This window comes from Branchiostoma floridae, chromosome 6, assembly GCF_000003815.2.
Source record: "Branchiostoma floridae strain S238N-H82 chromosome 6, Bfl_VNyyK, whole genome shotgun sequence".
In the NCBI taxonomy this organism is placed as follows: domain Eukaryota; kingdom Metazoa; phylum Chordata; class Leptocardii; order Amphioxiformes; family Branchiostomatidae; genus Branchiostoma; species Branchiostoma floridae.
In genome coordinates, this window is record NC_049984.1 from 11,930,385 (window position 1) to 11,954,890 (window position 24,506).

At 42.2% G+C, this 24,506-nt stretch overlaps 2 protein-coding genes across 8 annotated transcripts in view; both read left to right on the forward strand.

Annotated features, from left to right (window-relative positions):
- LOC118418283 (chromodomain-helicase-DNA-binding protein 8-like) overlaps positions 1-9,209 on the forward strand; it is a 48,581-nt gene extending 39,372 nt beyond the window's left edge. For both annotated transcript variants that reach the window (XM_035824130.1, XM_035824131.1), the window contains exons 36-45: positions 46-256; positions 786-1,554; positions 2,093-2,281; positions 2,455-2,524; positions 2,775-3,148; positions 3,749-3,848; positions 4,212-4,369; positions 5,861-5,992; positions 6,166-6,264; positions 6,508-9,209. In XM_035824130.1, coding sequence (XP_035680023.1) covers positions 46-256; positions 786-1,554; positions 2,093-2,281; positions 2,455-2,524; positions 2,775-3,148; positions 3,749-3,848; positions 4,212-4,369; positions 5,861-5,992; positions 6,166-6,264; positions 6,508-7,230 — 2,825 coding nt within the window. In that variant the 3' untranslated portion in view covers positions 7,231-9,209. The remainder of the gene's footprint in view (positions 1-45; positions 257-785; positions 1,555-2,092; positions 2,282-2,454; positions 2,525-2,774; positions 3,149-3,748; positions 3,849-4,211; positions 4,370-5,860; positions 5,993-6,165; positions 6,265-6,507) is intronic.
- Positions 9,210-11,387: 2,178 nt separating this feature from the next.
- The window catches only part of LOC118417066 (retinoblastoma-like protein 1), a 28,765-nt gene continuing 15,646 nt past the window's right edge, over positions 11,388-24,506 (forward strand). For 4 of the 6 annotated variants that reach the window (XM_035822433.1, XM_035822435.1, XM_035822434.1 and 1 more), the window contains exons 1-6: positions 11,389-11,702; positions 11,857-11,990; positions 12,303-12,503; positions 15,181-15,245; positions 22,273-22,398; positions 22,629-22,789. In XM_035822433.1, the coding sequence (XP_035678326.1) occupies positions 11,565-11,702; positions 11,857-11,990; positions 12,303-12,503; positions 15,181-15,245; positions 22,273-22,398; positions 22,629-22,789 (825 nt within the window). In that variant the 5' untranslated portion in view covers positions 11,389-11,564. Of the gene's footprint in view, positions 11,703-11,856; positions 11,991-12,302; positions 12,504-15,180; positions 15,246-22,272; positions 22,399-22,628; positions 22,790-24,506 lie in introns of all 6 variants that reach the window. The other 2 variants (XM_035822436.1, XM_035822437.1) reach the window with 1 other exon arrangement.

Sequence of the window (24,506 nt, forward strand, 5' to 3'; positions counted from 1 at the left end):
ACATGAACAGCATTATCCTAATCCTTGTTTCTTCCATTTAAGCAGAGCAGCACATGAACCTGTACGTGGAGCCCATCACAGAGGAGCGAGCGTCGCGCTGCCTGTTCCGTATCGACCTGCTGCGGAAGGTTCGTGAGGAGATCCTGCCCCACCTCCAGCTGGAGGAGAGGCTGAAGCTGTGCCTGCCCTCACACGACCTTCCCGACTGGTGGGAGTGTGGCAAACATGACAAGGACTTACTCCTAGGAATGTCTAGGTATGTTACCTTTATATAAACTGGTGTTACCATCCTTCATCCTAACAGAGACTTTGATGTTGACTTTGAGAGGGAGATGGTTTTGTGGATGCATGTCAGAATATGATGACCACTGCACATTTCCTTGCCAATTGCAACCAAACTGACTTCAATATAAGTGCTGTACCTGCATGATAAATTGCTGTATATCTCATGGTATGTCCATTCTGCTTTCATGACTAGTGCCACAAATGCCCACTCAAAAAGAAGAGAAGGAGTATTGGTAGCATAAGAAAAATAGATGCTGTTCTCCAGCCATTTTGAAAGTGCTGTGCAAGGCTGAAGTGGGTCAGGACAGTGTAGGGCACAACCAAAGTCACAGGACGTTGGTGTGTTTAAAAAAGAAACTGACGTTGTTGTACACTGTTGTTGTATGTCCAGTAATTTATCAGGTGTAAATAGGGCCTAAGTAATGGCAGACATAGATGGAGATGTTGATGGCATCTTGGTGCAAGTGTTTTCATTCATTGTATCACCTCCTGTGTTACAGACATGGAGTCAGCCGAACAGAGTACCACATCCTCGGTGACCCGCATCTCTCCTTCGCTGAGATCTACAAGAAGCACTCCCATGCTCGACTGGCAAGCATCCCTGTCGCTCAGCAGCTCCCGCCCAACCCTGCTCACCTTCCCGTCCCAGCAGTCAAGGAACCCAAGGAGACCCCCTCCCTCCCTAACGGGCTCGCCGGCCTGGCCTCCCTCTCCCCACCCATCCTCAAGCCCGAGCTTCCCCCCACCCTGACCAAAATGGATGACCTGTCTCCAAAGGCAGAACCACACGGGGAAGTGAAGGAGGAATCGTTCCCAATGGATCTAGACATGAAGAAGGAAACAGATGTCAAACCTGTGGTGAAAACGGAGGACACCAAACCTGTCATCAAAGAAGAAGTGAAACAGGAGACGGAGAGCAAGCCTTCCTTGTCCATCCTAGAACGGGAGCTGGCAAAGTCGGAGAGCGAAGAGGGTAACCACGAGCAGGAGCAACTCAAGCAGGAGAAAGATGACAGCATGTCTCTTCTGGAGCAGGAGTTGGCCAAGCCGGAGAAGGAAGAGTCTCTCCTGGAACGGGAACTCGCCAAGCCGTTGGAGATGGATGGCCTGGGCCTGAAGGCGGAGGAGGACTCCCTGAGCTCAGCACCTCTCCTGAAACCAGTGTACCAGGATGGGGAGGACAGTCAGCACAGCTTCAGTATGGATGGCATGGGGGAACCTACGGTTGCACAGCTGCTGTCACATATGCAGCAACTCAGGTGGCCTAAGGTAAGGTCCACTGTACCAGTGCTATTTATGTAACCAACCATTCTTATTAATCCCACCTTCCTGAGGTTTGGGTCTTGTTTTTTAGTACTGTGTAATCATTGTCCTCACAAGGACAGAACTGTATGCCTCGTGGGAGACAGCTCCAGCAGATGCAGCTTTGTTGTTCTGATTATCCCTGTCCTAGGCGGACTTCCGACCAATGATGTAAGGATTCCTCCTGCCCCTGACTCGTGTAGGCGGGTGCGTCAATGCCCAAACATGCCCTAAGGTCCCTGTGAGACTTAGTGCTCCAGTAGGTTAGAGGGTGGAGAAGGAATTGCACACCCCTCCTTCACCATAAAAAATCATGTGCAGGTCAGGCAAACAGGTTGCTGAACCCTCCGGCAAATGCCTGTCTGCCTGCTCATCTGTCAAATCGACAGGAGAATCCAAATCAATGTCCTGTCCAAGTAGAACTTTGATGTACATTTAGTATCTGGGAAGTAAGTCTGTAGATACATGGTTTAACAGATGTTCCTTGCCCATACTTGTTCCCCAGGACAAGATTCTGATCCAGAGATGTGACCACATCTGTCAGGCTGTGTTGAACGGAAAGTGGCCCGTCACCAGACGTATCATCATGGAACCGGTCACACCCATCACCCCTCGCAGCCTGGACAGTGGTGCAGAGAACAGCGGGGCAGCCACGCCGCTGGGGTCTGGAACTGAGGGCATGGATACTACACCGGTGTGTGGGAGTAGCGACTAAGAAGTCAATCTCTTTGTGTGCACAGTAGAGTTGAAATGCTAAAGCCCTGTCACCATGTGTTGTAAGACTTTTCTCATCATCACCAAGACCCTTTTGTACTCCTCTATGATGTTACAATCAAGTATTGAGTTAAAGAATTGTTTTTATTTCAGGGTGATGCTAGCAGGTTCATTGTCAAGAGGAGGAAGAGAAGAAAGAGAGCTGAGATAGAGGCTGACAAGGGTGCGTGGACATGGTTTCAAACTTTCTTATATCAGCCATTTCACTAAAATGTGTTCTGTGTATGGAAAAGTATGAAGGGGCTATCAGTTAATTTTTTAGTCACAGAGGTTTCAAGTTTGCGATAGCGGTAAAGGCACATATGGTACAGTAATGGAAACACCTGTGATTTAAGTTTATAGTGAAATGGTTACCACAAATATATAAAAAAATTACAGTATTTTGTATGTGAAACTGTGCCTTCCTCTTGCAGAGGCGAAGCGGCGCCTGGCAGACATGATGTATGAGGAGATGAGAAGGAAGATGCAGCAGGCCAGTGCCGGCACACTGCCCTCAGACGACCAGCCTCAGGACCTCAGCATGCCCAGGTCAACCTCCTTCGACTCTGCCGCCTCTCTGGCTGCCTCCAAAAATGCCTTACTTAAATCTCAGGATTCCTTACTCAGATCACCAGGCTCCCTGCCTGTCATGGCTCACAAAGTCCTCCCTACGAGCTCTGCCCACGATGGACTGGCCTTGAGCTTGGCTGGTCTGGTCAATGGGGTGGAGGTGCCTGTGAAGAAGAGGAGAGGGCGCAAGCCGAAACATGACAAGGAGGAAAAACCAAAGAAGACCAAGATTATCATTGTAAGTTTTTATTGCAGCTCTTGTTTGGACCTTGCTCTTTTGCAAATTGGAGTTATGTAGATAGTTTTGAGCTGGAATTTATGATACTGGCATATGGGCGATATGTATGAAGTGCAAAAAGGTAGTATTGCCAGTGCCCGAAATACTTTTTTCAAGGTTGTCCAAGTGGCAACCTGAGTCAAAAGCCAGGTTGCGCCATCAAAATTTCAGGTTGCCCCACTTTCAAGTTGCTACTTTCTTCAAATCAGCTACTTATCCCTTATTTTTTCTTCCAGTTATATGTAACTATGTAATATGTGTTATGTTATAAAAAAGATAAATACAAAAGCTTTTGCACGTAGGTGGGGGAAAAGCAGTGTTCCAACTGCAAAATTTCAGGTTGTGCAGTGTGCAACCTGGGTTTAAAATTAAGTTGCGCCAAGCAAAATGAGGTTGCATTTTCAAGTGGGCAAGTGGGTATTTCGAGCCCTGATTGCTGAATCCATGTTTTGGTGTTTATCTTTTAGTTGGCAATTGGACTGATTGTATACATCTTTCTGAATAACATTCCAAAAAGGTAGTAGAAATGTTGTGTTGAGCAAATGTGATCCTCTGTTACAGAATGAAAATGGAGAAGCTATAGAGGTGGAGGTGAAGAGGAGAAGGAGAAAACGTAAACACAGGGAGTTGGAGCCGTGGTCTCCCAGCAGACTGGGACCAGGTAGGGACACATTATCATTTCTGTGGTGTTTCACGGACATTTGTCATTGTAACATTTGCATGGATATTTGTATGTGGCTCCTAGAACTAATATATGAATACTGATAAAAAAAGTAAGATAGACCATATCATCATCATCTATCCTTTAGTCTAAATATTTAACTGCTGGGGGCCTGGGGTACCACAGAGGATCTGGCAACCAGTTTTCTCCACTCCTCTCAGTTTTCTGATTTTCTTCCTTCGTGTTTTACATTTAGTATTGTGCTTGTACATTCTCTGATGTTATCCTCCATCTTTTCGGTGGTATTCCGTTATTATTCCAACATGACAACACAGTTTTAACAAGCTTTGTTCCATGTTGCAGATGTGCCTATTCCAGTGGTCAACAAGGTGAAGGGAGAGCGTCTGTCTGGCCTGGCAGCCCCTCTGAACTGTGACCTCCTGGACTGGCTGAAGGAGCACCCTGACTGGGAGGTGGACTATCCTCCACCCCCCTCCCCACAGGAAGATGGAGTTATGCCTGTATGTCAGCTACTGTAGTCATATATCCTGTACTACTGTAAGTTCATTTAAGTTCGCGAGATTTTTAAGTTCGCGTATTTCGCTGAGACCTCTGCTTCGCGAAGTCATCTACTCGCGAACATGCATGTTCGATATCGTCCCCCTCCCCACATCCTCCGTCCAAAAGATCCAGTCTCTGCAACTACGTGTTTACTATGATAGCAACTTATACCAATGACAAGACTCAATTGATAACAGACTATTTATTCTTTTCAAACCGAAATAAAAGTTTATTCAACACATATACGATACATGGAGTCATTATTGTATAGGAATGTGCCACTGGCGACCGGAGGAAAATTAAAGAAACATGTCGGCTTTGTTTACTAACAAAACGTTAACGTACACGCCGTGACATGGCTGCGATAACAATTTACTTAGTACATTATCCTAGTTTACCTAGATTTCTATAAGTTACAAACAAAACAAAAAATAAAACTGAGTAGTACTGGTTTTTACAAATACAAGTAATGGCTATGGAATTACAGCAACTAAGATTTACAACAATAATAGCGGGGAAATTTTCACGACTAGAAACGTGGCAACAAAACTCCGCTTACATGTCGAAAAAAAAGACATTCGTTTCATAATTCTGAGTTAGAACTGCTGTAAATATAGGAGGGATAAACTCTTCACCTTCTTGTGTACAATTTGTGTCCACAAATTACGCTGAAAGTTTAAAACTTAGCGTCGTCTTTCACGCCGAAAATATTTCAAAATGGCGCCCGCGTCGCTTGTGTTTGGCGTGGGTATCCCGTCAGCCTGTGCGGCAAATGTGATTGCGACATATCAGAGCTCGAGGTCATTGGCCCTGTTGCGTTCCGTGCGCTATCGTCAAATCACGGCCCAAACAGGCCGAAAAGAGCCAACAATGAGACAGTGGCTTGGTAGAAACACATTTTTTATTTGAGTACACCAACTTTAGACATTGTTTGAAGGGTAACTATGAACTCTAAGGCGTAAATGGCACCTTTGACGGCATGACTGGTGTCGCGGTGTGGGTGGGAGGGGGGCACTCGCTACCGTCATAGTACCGGAACGTAACTTTTGAAAAATAATTGAAACACCCGCTCGCGAACTCAGAGATCTCGCGAACTCCCGATTTGCTCAAACTCGCGAATTTAAGTGCTCGCGAACATAAATGAACTTACAGTATTCAAATACAATTCAATCTCTACAACTGGATTTTAAAAAAAACCTCCAGACATTTCCTATACTGTTTCCTATACTGTTTCTATTACACCTTGTTTGGGACTTTTTCTTTTTAAGTCGGTTTGATTACTTGTATGTCACATTTGTTATTATCAATGAGTGTTCTACAGTGATTTTGTCACCTCGCATGTTCAATGTTAACTTATTTTGGAGAAGATCTGACCATTCTAACTGTACTTACTTTGTGGTGCATGAGGGTATTGGTACAGTGCTGAAGATCTCATTCTTTTCTCCTCACAGCAGCCGGATATGGAGGGGATGCCTAAGATGAAGAAGAAGCGCCATCGCTGCCCCAACCCCAACAAACTGGACCCAGATAACCTGTCAGGAGAGGAGAGGGTCATGGTCGTCAACAGGAAGACAGGAAAAAAGGTGACTATCTTCCTTAGAAAATCTCCTGCTATGTACAAATGTAACATTTGATAGCAAAGATGATAAACATTCAGCAAAGTTCTATGCTAGTGCTGATGTGACTTTCCCCAGCCCTAAGAACCTAAGAGATACTGTTCCTTATCGTGGGGATGTTTTCTTCTTGTACTCTGCAGATTGGTGGTCTTGCTGCCCCACAGTTGATGGATCTCGATGAGTGGCTGAACAAAAATCCAGGTTTTGACATTGCGGCAGACTGGGAACACATTGCAAAGGTAGGGCTCTGCTAGCTGCTTTTGGTTTGACTAAGATGTGCACCATATCGACTACATGAATAAGGAAATACTCGTGCGTACATTGAATAGAAGTTTGGTCCCCTTTTCAGAAAGTTGTGTGTAAACATTTCTTCCTGCTGCCTGTTGCACTGAATGTTTTTGGTCACAAGAAAAACAACAGCACAGGAACTCTTATGAAAATACTGCTGTATACTGGCTTCTAATTCCCCTGTCTGTCCACAGAAATACCTCCCGGTTGACCAGCACCACAGGATCCAGAAGAACTCAGGGAAAACTGACACTGCAGTCACCGCCCCGTTCCCCCAGCAGCCGTTCGGAGGCCTGATGGCAGCCACCAGGGACATGCAGCTGCCAGCGGGCATGGCCGGCCTGGCGGGGCTGTCCGCCATGACGCCTTTCCCAGGGCTCCCAGGGATGGCCATGCCACCCATGTTCGGCTTCGGCGGCCTGGGGCTGCCTCTTCCAACATCTTCTACCTCAACTACCTCACCTAAAACCGATTCATCGCCACAGGAGAAGGCTAGTCCCAGTTCCACAGCAGCGGCCACTGGAACGTCTGCAACATCGACTGCCACCTCCCTCCCCACCCCACTGGTCATGCCGGGACAGCAGGGCCTGTTCTGGCCGAACCCCTTCATGATGAACCCAGCCTTCCTGCCGGGATTCTTGCACACAGGCTTGGCTAACGGGATTGCAGCGCCAAATGCAGAGGAGCGCGATTCCTTGGGAAGCCTGTCCCCACAGAGCGTGAAGTCTGAGGGCACGCACTCCGCGCCGTCAGAACCAGTGTCTCCAAGCTCAGCATCGCCTAGCAAGGCAAACGTAACCGAAAGGACTAACGGGGACAATGGGAATAGCAATAACAACAATAGTAATGTCATCAGTGAAGACACTCTGAGTCCTCAGGAGGAAGAAGAGCTGAATAGTGCCGAGGCTTCCACATGACACGCTGGCTGGTTCAAACCGTCTACAACGTTGCAATGCAGTAGCAAGTAGATTGCCACTCATGGAGTTTTGTAAAGAGTTAAGGAAGCTCAGTAAGAAAAAGAGTCTTTCAAGTACTTGCAGCATTTTGAGAGGAAGTTATTTTGTAGCGGTGAAATGGATGAATGAACTTTACAGAAGGATTCTGTAATTCCTGGCCTTTCAAACAGCTGATGTTGCTCTAAAGATAGTACTACACTTAACACAAGTGAGATATTTCCACGCATGTATACAGTCACAGTGAATCTCTCTTTAAAGTAAAGGATATATTGATACAGATTATCCGAGCCATGTACAGATCTTATTGTGGAACCCAGGCTTAGATAACAGTCACAAGATACCATTACACAAGTCATCTTTGTACATAGACAATCTGTGGGCCAGATGTGGTTGAAACTTTGGGAGGCCTTACATGACGTTGTGCCCATCTGAGCCCCTTCCATACAGTGCTACACTTGCCTTCTGTCATTGAACCCTTGCCAGTGAGGGACCCAGCAATGTTTTGCCACCCTTTTGTAGTCAAGCTCTTTAGAAGCAGAACATTTCTACACCCACCACCAGAGGTGCAACATGTCCCGTGTACATAATGGGGTGATTTTACTCATATCTGTGGAAACCGTGTACATATGTTGCCAGGACTTCATCATCACCTTTTGTTGATCCAGAATCACTCAGAACCATTTTGAAGACCCAAAGCGCCAGTAACTATTGTGTCTTGGAGAAGAGCTCTTTGGGAAAGTTTGAAATATTTTTCAGGGAAATTGTAGTAGATGCAGCAGAAGAAGATAAATAAGAAGTAGTAGAAAAAAGAATGGTGTGTATTTTCACAGCCTCTGGGATGCAAATGAATGCAACTGTACCTGTGTTTTTTGTCTGTAAATAATTGTAGCAGCTGCATGCACCCTATGTGTTGTAGAAGAAGGGATGAGAGGTATGGTGATGCGATCATTTACATGTCTGTCAGTGGACTGCATTGAGTTTGAACAAGAAGGTATTTGCCTTTGGTTTGTCTCTGCATCTGTCAGGCTGTATGAAGGAGCAATCTTGAATAACTTCAGACATACAAAGTAAAAGATGGTCTGAGATGCTTAAGACAAAGCCCAGATGTTTTTCATTGACAGATATGCTGGGAAGGGGTAGGAGAGAGTACCATTTGAACCTACTTTAAAAACATGTACCATCTTGAGAAAGTACCAACTAAGACATGTTCAATATTATGATTGAGGCATCAATGTGTGTCTCCCGTTTAAACTGTTGCAAGTGCTGGTCATATTTTGAATTACTAATTATCCACTGCCAAACTGTAATGCTGCAATTAGGTAGTTAATGTTTATTCAGTTACTTTATTTCTGTCTTGTGAAACGGACTGTTCAAATTGGACTCTCTCCCTCCCCACTTCAGTAATAAGGGATAGGGACTGTCCTGTTTGGTGCCACTTTGACTTGGCGGCATAAAGTGGTACCCAGACAAGGCAGAGCATGTGACCAGGTGTATAAATGTTTCCATTGAGGAGACATGGGGATAGTAAATTATGATCAAGGCATGGTGTATGTAGTGGGAATGTACATGTAGATCAGGTAGGAAATAGAATGTGCATGTGATTTGAACATTTTTTGGTGCACCACTCCAGCCATATCAATTTTTGTATTTATTTGTTTACCCATGGAATTTAAATTATTGGTGTGTCAGATGGATTGAAATTTTTTTTCCATTTTTCTTTCGCGCAGCCACTGATGTCTGCCGTACATGTTTAAGTGACCTCAGAACAGGAATTTTTGAGAATGTTGATTTTCTGAATGATCTAAGTCTAGACTCCACAAATCATGCAGCTATTTAATTGTCGGATCGATCCTGTGTATTTATTAATTCTTTATACAGACCTGAAGGAAAAATGGAGTTCTATAATTATTTTTATTAAACCATTGCTTTGGTTGAAACTTGACTTGTCTTTTGTCCGTGTGGGTTGTGTTTCATTAAGAATATGTGTGAAGTGTCCATATTGTTATTACACCAAAAGGCTGACTTTATGGTCAAGGCCACTTCAACAAAGTTATTTGTTTCTCAAACTAGATTTAGAAAACAAGGAATAGAGAATCAAATATGAGAGATGTGTGTATGATGATTATTGATCAGTATGTATAACTGTTGAGGATGTGTCTGTAGCTTAACTAACTACATAGCTCCTGGTTCCGCTATGTTGGTAACTACAGGCCTGCTTCAATACAGGATAGGGCATCTCAGTGCAGTTGGGGCTGCTCTGTGATTTTAAAAGGGACATAAATTAAAATGGTGTCCCATGTTTGAAGAGGTTTCTTGAGCCAAGTCTCAAAGCAGATTCTACGGTCTCATAAGATGGTATAAAAAACTGCCAGGGGAGGGAAGCTGGCCTAGGAGTGTGCATTGGCTAACGGCAGATGACTCCCTTTGGCCGGCCAGCTTTGATATCTTATGCCACTAGTAAATCTACCTGGAGATTTTCTTGAGCATGTTGAAGTGGAAGGGCTAGCAACCACTTACGTTAAAGATATAACGTTACTCACATACTGTAACTGAAACAGAAAGGAAACTTGCTGTCACTTGGCACAGCAAGGGTGGCTGTTACATTAAAAATGTTGAACACATGGAATTCTTCTAGCACAGTAGTCTTGCTGTTCCATTTCATTTTGAGATCCAAAAGAACCAAATTCAGATAGTATTGACTTGATAATGAAACATAAAGTGGCAGTAAGTTTTACCTCATCATGAACCAATCACTGATTTTTAAACAAACTCATCAATATGGAAGACAGCAAAATATTTTGACATAGTAAGTAATAAAGCTTTTCAGAGAAGCCCACAGCTTGGAGAAGACAGACTGTTCTTCATCAGTACTTCTGCACAGTCCCACATGTACCATTTAGTGCAGTAGTCATCAAGGCAACACCAATTTTACTTCCTGGTTTTTCTGACTTGACCAGAAACTTAATAAATTTGACAGGTGAAATAAAGGTAAAAGAAATGAAGCTTGCATTCAATGATTAACCTAAATAATACCTCTTAGTCAACATACCAGGTTTGTTGGTATTTTCAACACTGGATTTTAAAATACATGTCTATTGCATTGATAGCATTGGTAAATGGAAAATTCAATAACAAGGACTCTCTTCACCTGTCCATTCCGAAATATGACTCCTATCCTAGAAGGTACTTGTGACAAATTTTCGGAAAGAAAGAACTGGGTTAATCAAGGCACCCTTAGGGCCTGGCAGGTGCAATATTCCCAGCACAAGTAGCACTCACGTCATACTCGAATGAGTATGTGTCCATCAGTAGCAGCAGGTGTAAATATGTAACGGGTACGTGTTTATTATATTTGGAAAGTTGAATCTCACCAATAGACTCTTGTCGGCTTAACCAAAAAAGTGGCCGAACATGGTTAACTTTATTCCCCAACCTGGTAACTTGCACTGGACATGGCCCAAAATACTGACTACAAGAGATCCGGTGACAACCCGTTGCCAAAGTGTACCCATGCTTTAAAGAGGGATAACGTTATATGTTGATGTATTCCAATTCCCAATGCTCTTAGGTTATAATCTTATTGCTGTGACGAATCACTCTGTGGCCTCTTATCACTCTCTGCATGCATATCAGCTGAAATTAGCATTTAAAACTGCACATGTGGGCTTTATGGGCACTAAAAACACATCTTGTAAAGTATTGCTGGAAACATTAGAGAGATATGGCAGAATTATTCATTTCACCTCTCATTTAATCTTATTTGAGTCCCAGCAATGGTCCCAGCAACTCAGCTCCCGCAAGTGCAGGGCAACATTTCCTGAGCTCTTGTTGGCAAACCCATGTGGAAACGCCCACATGACCCGTGTAGTGGCCTTTTAAATTCAAATTTCAATATGATTGACTGTTGCTATGGCAACCCCCGCCCACCTTGGAACGGGGCCAACGAAGGGACGCTGGGCCGATTTGCAGCAAAAAGACTTGAAGATCACTGCGCTCATAGGTATATTGAGATTTTTGCCAGCGTCGGTAAAAAATCTGAGTATATTTGAAATCTATCGTACCCTAAATATGTATTTACATATTAAAGTAGAAGAACAATGAAATATTTTTCACCCAATGTGAAAAAGAGACAGAATATAGTACCGGGGTCGCGTATGAATATAGTTGTTTACTTGGCTGCGCCTCGACCGTTTTCGCGCCATTTTCTGGGATGAACTGAAGTCACGGGGACAGACGGCCAAAGGCAAGCGCCATTGTTGTTTTTCTCGGTAAAATTTTTCTTTTCGGCGGCCACGATGGCGGGCCCGGACGAGGAGACCCCCAGCACAGAGCAGAGATATCAGGATCTCTGTATGGACTTGAACATGGACAAAATTGCGACCGAAGAGGCTTGGCAGAGCTTCGAGAAAATGAGCACGAACTACACTCTGGAGGTAGGCGATACCAACGCCTTCGTTTTCATGGCTTCCATTCCCACATTATCATCAGTTTTTCTAGCGAGTCTTATATTCGTATTTTATTGCCACGTTCGGTTCCATAAAGTGTTTAGTGAGATCTATTTTGGGGGTGATTTTTTGCTGTTTCTAGGGCGACGATCTGCACTGGTTGGCCTGCGCCCTGTACGTGGCGTGCCGCAAGAGCCTGACGCCGACAGTGGGCAGGGGGACTGTGGAAGGGAACTGTGTCTCTCTCACCCGCTTACTCAGATCCGCAAAGCTAAGGTGAGGAACCCATCTCCTATTTTCTGCGATCCGGAATTATTCCGTTGATATTCCTCCCGACAGCGATGCCAGAACAGCGTTCGATTTGTGCCCCCCTCCCACCCCGCCCGAACTGATGCTTGTCTCGGTAGGACGCCAGATGACAAGAAAAACAAGTGGACGGTCACCATGTGTGGGGTTTTGAACATTTTAACGAAAGACCAGTGGTACACTAGCGAAGATTTAAATCCCTATTACTAGCCTCGTTGGTAAGGGTGTGTAGTAAACTTTGTGTTGGTGCCGCCACCCCTCCCCTCTCCCCACCCCCTACAGTCTGATCCAGTTCTTCAACAAAATGAAGAAATGGGCGGACATGGCCAGCCTTCCTCAAGACTTCAGGGACAAGGTGGACCGACTGGAGAGGAACTTCGCCGTCTCCACGGTCATCTTCAAGAAGTTTGAGCCCATCTTCTTAGACTTGTTCAGGAACCCAGGGGATGATCAGCCAAGGGCACCTCGTGGGCGAAAGCAGAGGTAAAGCAACGTGGTTTACTCATCAGTTACTAGCTGAGATATTAATAGCAGATTGTTGGCACATGTCACTTTGTCTTCAAGGGGAGGAGATGGTGTGGTTTTAAATTGATGGGTATTGTGATCACTCTATTTTCTTTGGGACTTTTGTTGTACATATAGTTGCAGATCTTTAAATTTGTGACTAATTTACATTTATGCAGAAAATCAAACACAGGACATTTGTTTCAACAGAATTATGAAAATAAGCAACTGGGAAAGGTATGATTTTAACAAGTCTAATGTTTGAAGTTTGATGTTGTTTTGTCTGGAAGTTGTTATTTTTTTGCTTGCCATGAATATAAATGTTTGGATATGGCTGATTGCAATTTTTAACCTAAATTCAGGACACCAAAAATAACATCTGAGTCCTCCAGTCATGCAACCATAACCAGGTCACCAGGGTAGTTAACACCCGATGACATGTGGGGCTATCCAACATGGCTCCGCAGTTATCGCATGTAAAAAATAGGATTGGAAGAGCAAAAATTTTCCAGAAGCAACTGTTGTATAAGTCACATATTTACCACATTATTTTTTTACTTCCGATTTGGTAAATATACGGTAGTGCTCATGGAAAGCTTTGAGCTGATAAATCAAGCTGAGATAAATGACATTGCTGATGTTTCTATCAGTATGATACTAGATGTCCTAGAAGATAAGCCAATTTTTGAGGTGCTGTAGAGAGCAATTATCCTCAAGACAGTGACTTCTCCAGGGACAGCTCATTGACCTTTTACAGTTGGACTGTATTATTCATGATAAGAAGGGGTAGGAGATGTATCACTGTTAGATCTGTCCTGGATACATTTCTTATCACTGATTGGCTCATATTTCTCTCACTGTGGTACACTGGGTTCTACTGCCCCAAGCGATAATGCTTTATTATGAAATGATTCATTGTCATTTGCTGTTTGCTTTGCCTTTAGCTTTTTAGATTTTGGGTGTTGATTGGATTATTAGCTTTGCTGTCTTATATTATTTGCTTCATGAAGAAGGTTATGTTTTCGGTGCCATTTTGTGTGTCTGTGTTTGTTGCCAGCATAACTCGAAAGCTGTGGTTGGATCCTCATGATATTTGGTTGCTCAGTGTGTAGTGGTGGGGAAAATGCAGGCCAGATTTGATAATGGAACTCCTAGCAGAATTGTACGGTACTGCGGCAGAGCTTCCAGTTTTTTAATATCTTTCGGCAATTTTTGCATTACCATCGGTCACTGCGTCAAATAAACTCCAAAAAAAACAAACAAAACAAGACTACAAAAGAAAGCATGATGGCATGTATTTGTTTGATTTCGCGCCTTAAAATTTCGTATTGCTTTGTTAATATGTGTAAGATTACCAACAGCTCATTTTGGAATTTGTTGGAATTGTTCGGCTACTTTGTACAAATAATGTATTCTTGTGAACCTATAGGTTAACCATATTGATGTCCAATCATAGCCAATATCATAACATTGTATTCAGATTTAGGGACAAGGGAACTCTGTTGTCATAGTGTTTGTTAACATATGTTTGTTTTAGCTAGACAGTGTTTTGATTATATTTGATTGGCCAACTGTTACATTGTCCAAGTAACCCCTGACCTCTGGGTTCAGTTTTCTGTTGTACGTGGTCAGTGGTCAGTCTGAGGGTCAGGCCACAGCTGCTGCGTAAATGACCAGCTTACAAAAGGTGGCCACCAAATGTGACAGATTGATTCTGAAAACTTCCTAGGTTTACATGACAAAATCATTCTGTAAACACAAAGTAGAGATTAAATATTTTTATAAAAAAATATACAAATGTGGTACTGGAGAGTACTCAATTCAGAAATATTCTTTGTAAAGGATTACAACTTCTTATTAAATAATTATTTTACCATGTTAGTTCTGTGTAAAGATTTGCCGATGTGTGTGGTCTAGGTAATGAACAGTTCAGTGATAAAGATGATAGCAGTGCGTTTATGATTTTCTAATCTTCCGACCTAATTGACAGTGAAATGTATTTAAACTGTGTGGTCAGTGTTCCCATGGCTCTTCAACAACTTCCTCCCTTGGTCTTATAGACTTGATATTTTCAGTGGATCCATGGTTAGTAGGTTGATCCCAGGGTCAGCCCCAGCTAGGAAATGATGTTTGGGATTGAATACATCATTTTGGATAGTGATGTTTTACCAGGGGCCTGTGTTTGAGGGGATGTCAGGCGTAAGCTTCAGCATCAAACTGTGTTTGAGGAAAGCCACACCTTGAGCATGTAAAAGAACCCACCACACATATCAAAAATAGTAAGGGTCTTCCTAGTGTGAGTGGATCAAGTAAATCTGTACGGATATGCTACTTGTACTGCTCAGTACAAATCTGCTGTGTTGTGTCAAGTGCAGTTTACCAGGTATGCTATACAAGCAAAGAAACAACAAGCTGTCAGATTTTTCTTCAGATGGTTTTATGAAGCAAGGCTGCTTTGCTGTGATATGGTTTTGTACCAGAAGGAGACACATGCATTGTTTGTAGTTATGAATTATGTTTTGTAAACTTTTTGCTGCAGGGTACAGTGTATAGAAACAAGAGAAACTTCAGGTTGTAATGCTGACAATGTTTGTGAAATAAATTCCTCGACCATGTCCTTCCTGTTGTATCTTATCGGTGTTGTTTATTTCCACAGACGCCTGCCGTGCACTTCATCTGACGTTTTCTCCTTCTGCTGGACCTTGTTTGTCCAAGTCAAGGGTAAGTGTGCTGCCTGAATTGCCTGTTTCCAATAACATTGCTACTGACAAAAAAAGGTAAATGGATTTAAGTTTGCATTAATTCCAATTCGCAATAAGGTGAAAATGAAGTGTTTGCAGTGGCTTTAAGCAAGGGAAAGTGTTATAGTAACACCCTGAAAAGTAAGGAAAACAAGGGTGGTTTTACGTTTGTTGTGAAGCGATTACCACAAAAACTAAGAACATAAACCCACTGCAAAAATTTCGAGACTTGCTATTGACTGCCCTAAATTTACATTTCATACCGTATACCTAATGTTAGATTGTTGGCAAAAGTCTAACGCTAGTTCACCTTTATCCGTTGGGTAACCTATATCCATCGTTTTATAAAAACATGGTATTTAGGCACATCAAGTCGACAGTTGGTAGTTTTAAACTGCAATATCCTGAAAATATTGCAATTTAAAACTAACGTCCTTTGGCGTGATATTCCCAAATACCCTGTGTCAAAAAGCAACGGATATAGGTTACCCAATGGATAAAGGTGAACTAGCGTTACATATTACTTCATAGTTCTTGGTTACTTTTCAATAGATCTTACTCAGTGTTACTGATAACTGATGGTGACTTTCTGAGCAGACGTAACCTATCAAAGAATGCATCCAGACTAAGAATATGGCGGTTTATTTTGATTTCAACATTTGTAAGTAAATCTAGCTGTTCAACAGCTGTAATTAAAAGTCAAATAGCACATCATGGATTCTTTTCTATAGGGACACACAACCCCTGAAAAGAACTATGAATGAAAAGGTACAGATTTTGTATATCAAAGTTCATGTTTGGAAATGTATCGCTTAAATTTTTTATTGTTACGTCATTTCAAACCTTCAACCATTGCTGATCCAAAAGATTGTGGAATGGACGTCCTTGTAGCTCAATTGATAGCAGCCTGATAGTTGAGCCCCTGCTTCCAATTAGTTGATAGTTAGGAGTCCATGGCTTGAATCTGGTGAAGGCCATTCTGGTTGGAGCTGCAGACTGCAGTCATGTCTTGGAAGGGACGTAAAATGAGGGTTCTGTGATTGAGGAGGTGCCTCAAGCACGTTACAACAACACCTTCATTACTCAGATGGGTACATGTTGGCTGTACTACAAGGGGGATTATTGTAAAAGGGTGAAATACCCTGTTTTCCAGATGGCCATCATTACCCAACTATGCTGGTAATAGCTCTGTAAAATCTGATGATGTGTTGGGAGTTCTGAGTTTTCATTGGTCAGCTATACTGATGAGGTCAAGGCTTCCCCAATGTGGTCATAGTGTGATAAACAGTAAATTTGCGAGGACTGGTTGTTCCCAAGTACTGTTCACAGACTTTCCCTGCTTAATTTGAATAACCATTACATGTATATTCTTGCATGGTAATCATCATCATGTTATACCAAAGTTGTGTGCCATTACTCATTAGTTTGCTTCTGATTGAGATATTCTGGCATTCTTGAAAACCTTAATTAACACATAATACCCCATCCCTCCAAAATGCTCGTATGTCAACTGTCTTAATTCTGCCAGACACCTTAAGAGGCTTTGACTGCCACAAGAAAAATGATGAATTTAATTAAAGAGACACTAATGCAGCATCAGTAATCCTGAACATGTGTGCACTTCAGATACCCAGGTGTTTAAGACATTCTTGAGGAGTTCTCGTTAACACTGGTTTTTAATGTGGCAATCTTAGGGTTCCCTGCAAAACTATAAGAGTTTTATGTTACAGGAGAACATAGTATGCAAATTTTTTGTAAGCATTCCTATTGCTTGTACTGTAGAGCATGTACAAAATGTATCACACATACAGCTCAGATGGGATAGTGACAATTTACTGCCATGTAGAAACTACCTGCTCAATGTAGAAATGTGAACATGATTTATTATGGACATATGATTAGGCAGTTACATTATGAAAAGCTGGGTCATTTCCATTGGTTGTTCAAATGCTTGACATGTACAGTTGGGTTGCAATTTATTGAGTAACTTTGATGATATGAATACAAGAAGACATCAACACTTTTTTATCAAGAGCAAAATCTTTGATATCCTTTGTTGGGCCTTTTACTATTGATTCCTGTGATATCTCACGATGGCCATCGCGTGGGTATAATGGTTCAGAAATGCCTCGATAGCACTTCAAGGATAAAGGGGGCATTCAAAGCACCTGCTGCCGAACCTTGAGGGATAAAGGTGCAGTTTGCACGTATCTGTCAAAGGCACTTTTCTTTAAAAGTTTAACAGCTATGGGTTGGTGAAGCTTATTTATAATGATCCTGCAATAGAATCGTTCTGTAGCACCATGATAGCCATCTTCAGAAAGATATGGTTGCAAGGGAGTGAATATGATATATCTCCAGCATGCTGTTCAATATCATTTGCAGGTCCTAAAAGGCATAAGAATCTATTTCAACCTAAATAAGGTCTGACACTCATTCCATCTGGCACATCTGAATAAAAAATGGGAGCTGTTCATCTGTTGGATGAATTATAAAGAAACATCCAAAGCTTTGTGCAAAACAATTACTGTGTAGAAAAGTAAAAGCTTTTTGCATGTAAGGTGTTCACCAATTCTGCTTAATACCTGTCGTTTGTCAGTGTCAGTTCGCCTCCCCTGGAAGATGTCTGAATTGTGGTTGCCTTAAGATTTACGATGTTGACTTATTATAAGGTAATCACCCTTGGTGGGAGGGGAGGGATCTATCAACAGTTCCTACCTGAGAAACTGCACCTCTATGGCCAACTATCTGCCAAAGGGTGGAGAGAAAAACACAGGTCAAGGGATTAATCACAAAGCATATTTGTCAGGAGCTACCCAAAGTGGCTTTTCTTGCACGAACACCTCTTGTAACTGCTGCATTGCATTATGGCATTTTGTTTTTATCACTGCCATTTGTTTCAGCTTGCCCCAGGACATTTTTCTTCTAATGTATCCTTAAGTTCTTTGTTTTTGTACATTTATGGACATAGTTGATAGTGTTTTGTGACCCATAGTATGCTACTCGTATGATATTTTCATAGTAGTTTAAAATGGACAGAAAATATGGATGGATCAGATTGGGTGGGGCTGGTGTGATAGAGTGGGGCTCCTGGCACTGGTCTAATTTATAATTGTTGACATCTGGGAGGTCTTGATAGGGTTGTCCACTAGGGAAAGGGAAGGAGAGAAGGCCATTAGAAGCCAGCTAAGGGATGGGGCCATGTTCTGCAGGTCTAGAAACTTATTTTGGGACTGGATGCACAGAAAAATGTAGAATGTTAGCAAAACTTCATTGCAAACCTTACTGCCCCTCTTCAGATCAGGAATCTGAAATTCTGTAACTTACTACAGGACATGTTAAGGATTGCATTTGTCATTTCGGATGGTTATGTAAAGTCGGTAGCCCTGTGTATGAGGGAGCTTCAGGCATAAGCCTCAAGTGTCAAACCTCTGCATGTGAAGAACTAAACATGCTTACGAAAAAGAGTAAGGGTGACCAGGTTTGCTTGACTAAAAACATGAGCCATAGTAAAGTTGCATTGCTCTACTACTAGTACTAGCTAAAAAATCAAAATGTGTTTACTTCAACTGAGAATGCCTACAGTACTCCACAATTTTCTTTTTAGAATACAAAGTGCACATGCACCCAGTATTTCAAGCCGTGTTATGTGAACATGGTTATGCCTATCTGGACAGTAGTTTCCATGTACAGATGGTGTATAAAATCCAGATGAGATGTTCTGAGTTTATATGAGAGCTTAAAGTGTGATACATGTGCCTTACATTAATCATGTTATATTGAATATCACATGAAATAGTGAGGTATTAGTCTTAGTAGTCCTGTAGGAGCTATTTTTGATGGTCAAGATAAACCTCTCATAAAATTGGCTTGGCTAATGTCAGAATGGTAAGGGTTTCCTTACAGTGGCCTTCTCTTTCCTTATTTTTAGTCATATCGGATTTGGCGGATAGAATTATTAATTTCATTAGATGCCACTTTGACCTGATAAGCCAAGTTAAGCAGTCCCAATATGAAAACTGGGAATGGGCTAGCTTGGTTTATTCTTTTGATATGTGTAACTTTAAACTGTTGAAAGGTAAAGTTTTCTTGTAAAATCTAAGAATTTAATTTTGCAAAGTGATGTTTTACCCCTATATTGTATCATGCACTGTGTCCTCATTCTGTTTGGGAGGGGGGCGGACACAGGGACGGCTTCCAGTCTAAGCTTGTAGGGAAGTGTTGAGAGAAGGGAGTAAGATGCTGGTAGTGGATGGAAACAGGGCATATAACACCATTGGGCTAAGGGAGGAGGGGGGGTGTAGCATAGACTACAGATGCAACACTTAGGCAAGGATTTTATTACTAGACTAGAGATATTGTGATTAGGAATGAGACAGAATCAGCCAATAAACAATTAGAGTCATTGTAATAAAGTTCATCAGAAGCAGTCAGGAGGTTTGGTTGTCAGATATATTTAGTAATGTTGAATGTCTTTGCCGGTACCTGTGTCTGAGTACCTGTATATGTAGTCGTGTGTTCTAACAGTAAAAGGGTTTTGTTATCCATAGTTGACAGATTTGTTTGATCAAGACTTGGGGGCTGCCTGGCACAAATGAAGGGGTTAGTATTTTGCGGTAACCATAGCTTGCCTTGAAAAGTCTGTCAGCGCTCTGTAGGAGTGTGGAACGACCAGGGACCTGTGGTGACCCTGGAGTGAGTCAGCTGTCAAACTCACCCCACAGTAACCAGTGGGCGTGGCCTGGGGCTGTGGCTTATCTTTGCCCTGACCACAACACACAGCCACCTGATTGGCTAATCAGCACTCTCCTTTTCTTCTGTCTGTGTTTGGCATTTCTTTCTATAGTACAGCGGCACTCTTTGGGGGTTTAGTTGCAGGTGCCAACAAGCTACATAGTATTAGTAAGTTCTTTTTACACAGACTTGTTATGGATGTCATTTGCTGGTGTTGCATTTACTGCAAGTATTGGAGTTTACGTCTGTTGTAGGTAGTTGAGAAGTCATAATATTCAACTTACGTTGCCCCTGGCGGCACAACCATGGACGGCTGACAAAGCTAGGGAGATTTGATTTGTTGCATTCTTTGGTTGCATGCTTAAGAAAGTTTTTTAATAGCGAGTAATTGAAACGCTTGAAATTAGTAATGAATAGGACCAAACTTTTGTTGCGTGTTACCAGACTCTCCCTCCCAGTGTTTGGATAGTGTTGGTTAGTATTAACAAGGCAGGTGTATGAATACCTGTCAATGCTGTGGCACAAAAGTGGGGTTGCAGGAGGCGTGTTTGGCTTGGCAGCTCCGTGATAGCTATCTCGTGTTGCCATTCATCAGGTATTGTTCTACCTGTAAGGTGTGGGTTTAGGCGGGCGTGTAGAGACTTGTCCTGATTTGGTCCACACCTGTGACAGGTCAGGAAGATTTTAAGGAGGTACTGTAAAGGTTTTATTTCATGGTTGAAAAAGGAGTGTATTATGTTCACAGTTGAAACAATTCTGTAAAACTGTACATAGTATGTTACATTTGAAACATTCATTTGTGGTGTCATGAATTCACAGTGTTGTGAAATAGCAGTGGAGATGGCATTTTGCAAGCTGCAAAAAGAAAACCAGCCCAAAAGTTTCCAGATGTAAAGTTATAGCAAGGGGAAAGAATTGTCAAGTTTTCTTTTGAGTTATCAGAACCACAGATGAAGAATCTCTTCTATGTGATTACTGAGTGTTTGTTTTTTTACTGAGGGATTTAATTTCAAGGCAGGGGCCATTATATCAACATTTGTAGAATGTTAGTGATAGATTTTTGTCCACTGAGATGTGAAAATATCTGGGCATGTTCAGACTTGTTGTGTAGAAAGGATGACGTCTTGTTTCATGTAGTATCAGTACAGTTGTGTGTGTGTGTGGGGGGGGGGGGGGTTAGTACGGGAGGCCATATGTATAACACCAGCTTTGCATTAGGTAATCTCCAAGCAGATCCTACAGTGGCATTAGTAGTACCAAACTGGCCAAGGAGTGTAGTCTAAGCCATTTGCCATGTATTAGGTACTTTCTAGTTCTTTTTACATTCCAATTTGTTCTTTTGTATGTTTCCCATCCCTTTAACAAGAAAATTGCATTTTAGACCTTTTAGATGACATGTGCCATTAACTGGAGCACAACCCACTATAGCCTGGATACCAGACCCTGGCCCGATCTCAAAGATATCTATCTACACAATAAATGTTTTTGAGAACAGGCTGGGGTCTGGTATCCAGACTAAACCCACTGATGCCTAGTCTAACGCAGACTGGATTCAGGGACAATCCAGACATAACCTTTAAGCAGATGTGACATAGACTGATGGCATCTTCCTGTTTTCATCATGCTGGTTCTGCTATCATTCAATGGAAATTGGGTAGAGATTGGAAAGTGCCTTTTTTTTACGGAAAGGTCTTCGAATCTACCAACCATAGTGACTAACAGTTAATCCAATCCATGTGACCAATCCTTGGTGATCTATGTGGGGATATACCATAGGAGACAGGACTCCCTTTTTGTGCTGATGTTTTGAGGACAGGTCTGCCAGGCTGTGCCAATAATCATTAACCCTGTCCCCAAACTGAGTGGAAGCAGCTACTGGCATTCTTCTGGATTTTTTACATAAAATGGGCGGGTTATTGATCACATGTGATATACTGTAGAATGAGAAATGCTCCAGGGGTCAGATTTTTATTGTGGGGACAAAAAGGTATTCCCGGTGGTTTTCGTTTGCAGTTGACACAAGGGGTAGGCTGTCAGAAGAGTTTCGCAGAGGTTTTAAGTTCGCAGTGAGTCACCGCAAAAATGGCGAATATAAAACCACTGCAAACATTTCCCACTTTACAATAAGTGCAGGTCAGACAACCGACTGGCCTGAATAGAAAATGAGGTAGGGGATGGATGACTAAATGGGGGAAAAGGAGAAGTAAGTCACTATGAATAAGTCACCGTTCTAGAAGCTGAGAAATTTATGCCTGTTTTTTGTAATCTTGCAGGAAATTTCCCGGCGATAAGTGACGACTTGGTGAACTCTTACCACCTGCTGCTGTGCTGTCTGGACTTATTCTTTGGTAACGCACTGTGTGCAGGGAGGAAAGACCTTCTCAACACTGAGTTTCCAGGTTTGTTTCCACCTGATATTTCTTATAACACACATAGCCAATGTCTCTGTAAAATCCTCTTACCATTATGCTTTGTAAATAGAACGTTTAGTCAATTTTGTATTCTTGTTGTAATTCCAAAAAAATTGTCCAGGTTAAGACTTTTACATATATGTGTGAAGTTTAAACTGTGTTCATTTTTTCTCCCACATGACATTTTTGGCTGACTTATACTCCTTTTGCCCTGGCAGCATTGCCTGAAGGTTTTACCAACAGGGACTGGCGCTCGCCCTCGGAGCCTCCCTGTATCATAGACAAACTGTGTGAGCTGCACGACGGGCTGGTCTTAGAGGCCAAGGGCATCAAGGAGCACTGGTGGAAGCCTTACATCAAAAAACTCTTCGACAAGAAGGTAGGGATGGTGATATCGTTGTGATGTGGTAACCTGTTTTTGTACTACGAGATACCACATGGAAATCTCAGGTTTGATTTCTAACAGCTTAACTGTTATTAAAGTATCTTTACCTCTATATAGACACATGTAAGTAAGTAAGACACATGTATTGTGATTAACTTGTCTGTGCGGCTTTCTTGGTGTGTGTCTGCAGTTATGTAAGTATTGCAGAGTGATAGCTTGTAATGTGGAATTGATGTAACAGGATACCTGGAGAATTGAAAGTATGATTTGGCTCATTGTGTCTAAAGCCATTCTAATTGATCAGCCCTTTGACAAGTCCAACCTAGATACTAGTATGCAAGGACTGTTTTAGTAGAATGGCTGTGCCTTGCTGTGTACAGAACTTGTGAGTTAATGTCAAAACAAGTAATATTCTAAAGGTTGATAACTATAAGTACTATGTTGGTTTTAGAATTGAGAAGGTTCATTGAGTGCTAAGTTAAGTCTTAATAACTTCAGTGTATGAACAAAGACAACAAGAGTTTCTTTTATCTGTATGTACAGGGATCTATAGTTGTCAATGCTGCTGTTTGGATGGCTCAAAGTGGAGCATTTTCCTTTTTAATCAGTTGAAAGCAGTTATAAAAGGAGTAGGATTTACAGACTTGTAGCATCTTATGGCCAAAAGAGACATGAAAGCTGGCAGCTTTGGTGTTGCGTGATCCCTGTTGGTATTGTACATAACTTAAGCCTTGTCTCTGGGAGGAAGGCACGGACTCTTAGTTGTACAGCGGGCAAAATGTTATCTTTGCACCATTGCTTTTCGAATCTTGAAGTAGGCCACGTTAGAGGGATTACATGAAACAGACACATGCGCTTTAGGTATCTCAGGGACTTAAGCAGTTCAAAGGTGTTGTAGTAGTGGTTAAGTCAGTGTTAAGCTAGATATAGGGCAGGGGATGCTGTTTAGAAGTCCCAGTTAGGTCAAACCAAGTTTAAGTTTGTGTTAGGAGGGGACTACACCCCTTCACTGACTGTAATTGCTGAGAAAAGTAAAGACCCACAGATGGAAGAGGTGGGGATAGATTTGCATGATAATACCTAAAACACAAAGCTTTGTCCCAAGCCTGTTCTTAGAACCCCTGAAAAGGAGTGAAAAGTCTTTTTTAAAGCTCCTTACAGCAGGCCTTGGTTGTTAGGATACTGAAGGAGAAGAAGGGATGGAAGGGGTGGGGTCATAACCTTTAGACCCCCTTCTACCCCTGTGTTGTGTGTGAGGAAGGGACAAGGTAGCAAGGCAAATAACATACCACATCTGTTTTCTTCCAGTGTTAGAGGGATACAAGGGAAACAAATCAGTCAGTCTCAAAACTACATTCTCATGCAGAATACCTTTTCTCTGAGTGCTTCTCAATATGCTTGTTGTTTCCAGTTTTCAATAATTGAATTTGGAGACTCAAGAGTATTGTTACTGTTATGTGAATAGGTAACAGTCCTATTCCCTGTAGCAACATATTATCTTGACAAACTACACTTGTGCAAAGAATTGTTTCGTATTGTGATAGGTATGTTGCAATGTAAACTGGAAAGTATGATATTCTTATCTTTTATCAAACACCTCCAAGAAAGACAGGAATCCTTAGCAATAGATGTCTTGGGTAGCAAAAAAATTGAACTTGAGCATTGCTTCACGCTGTACCTTTTGATGTTTGACCTACGATTTATTTGGCAA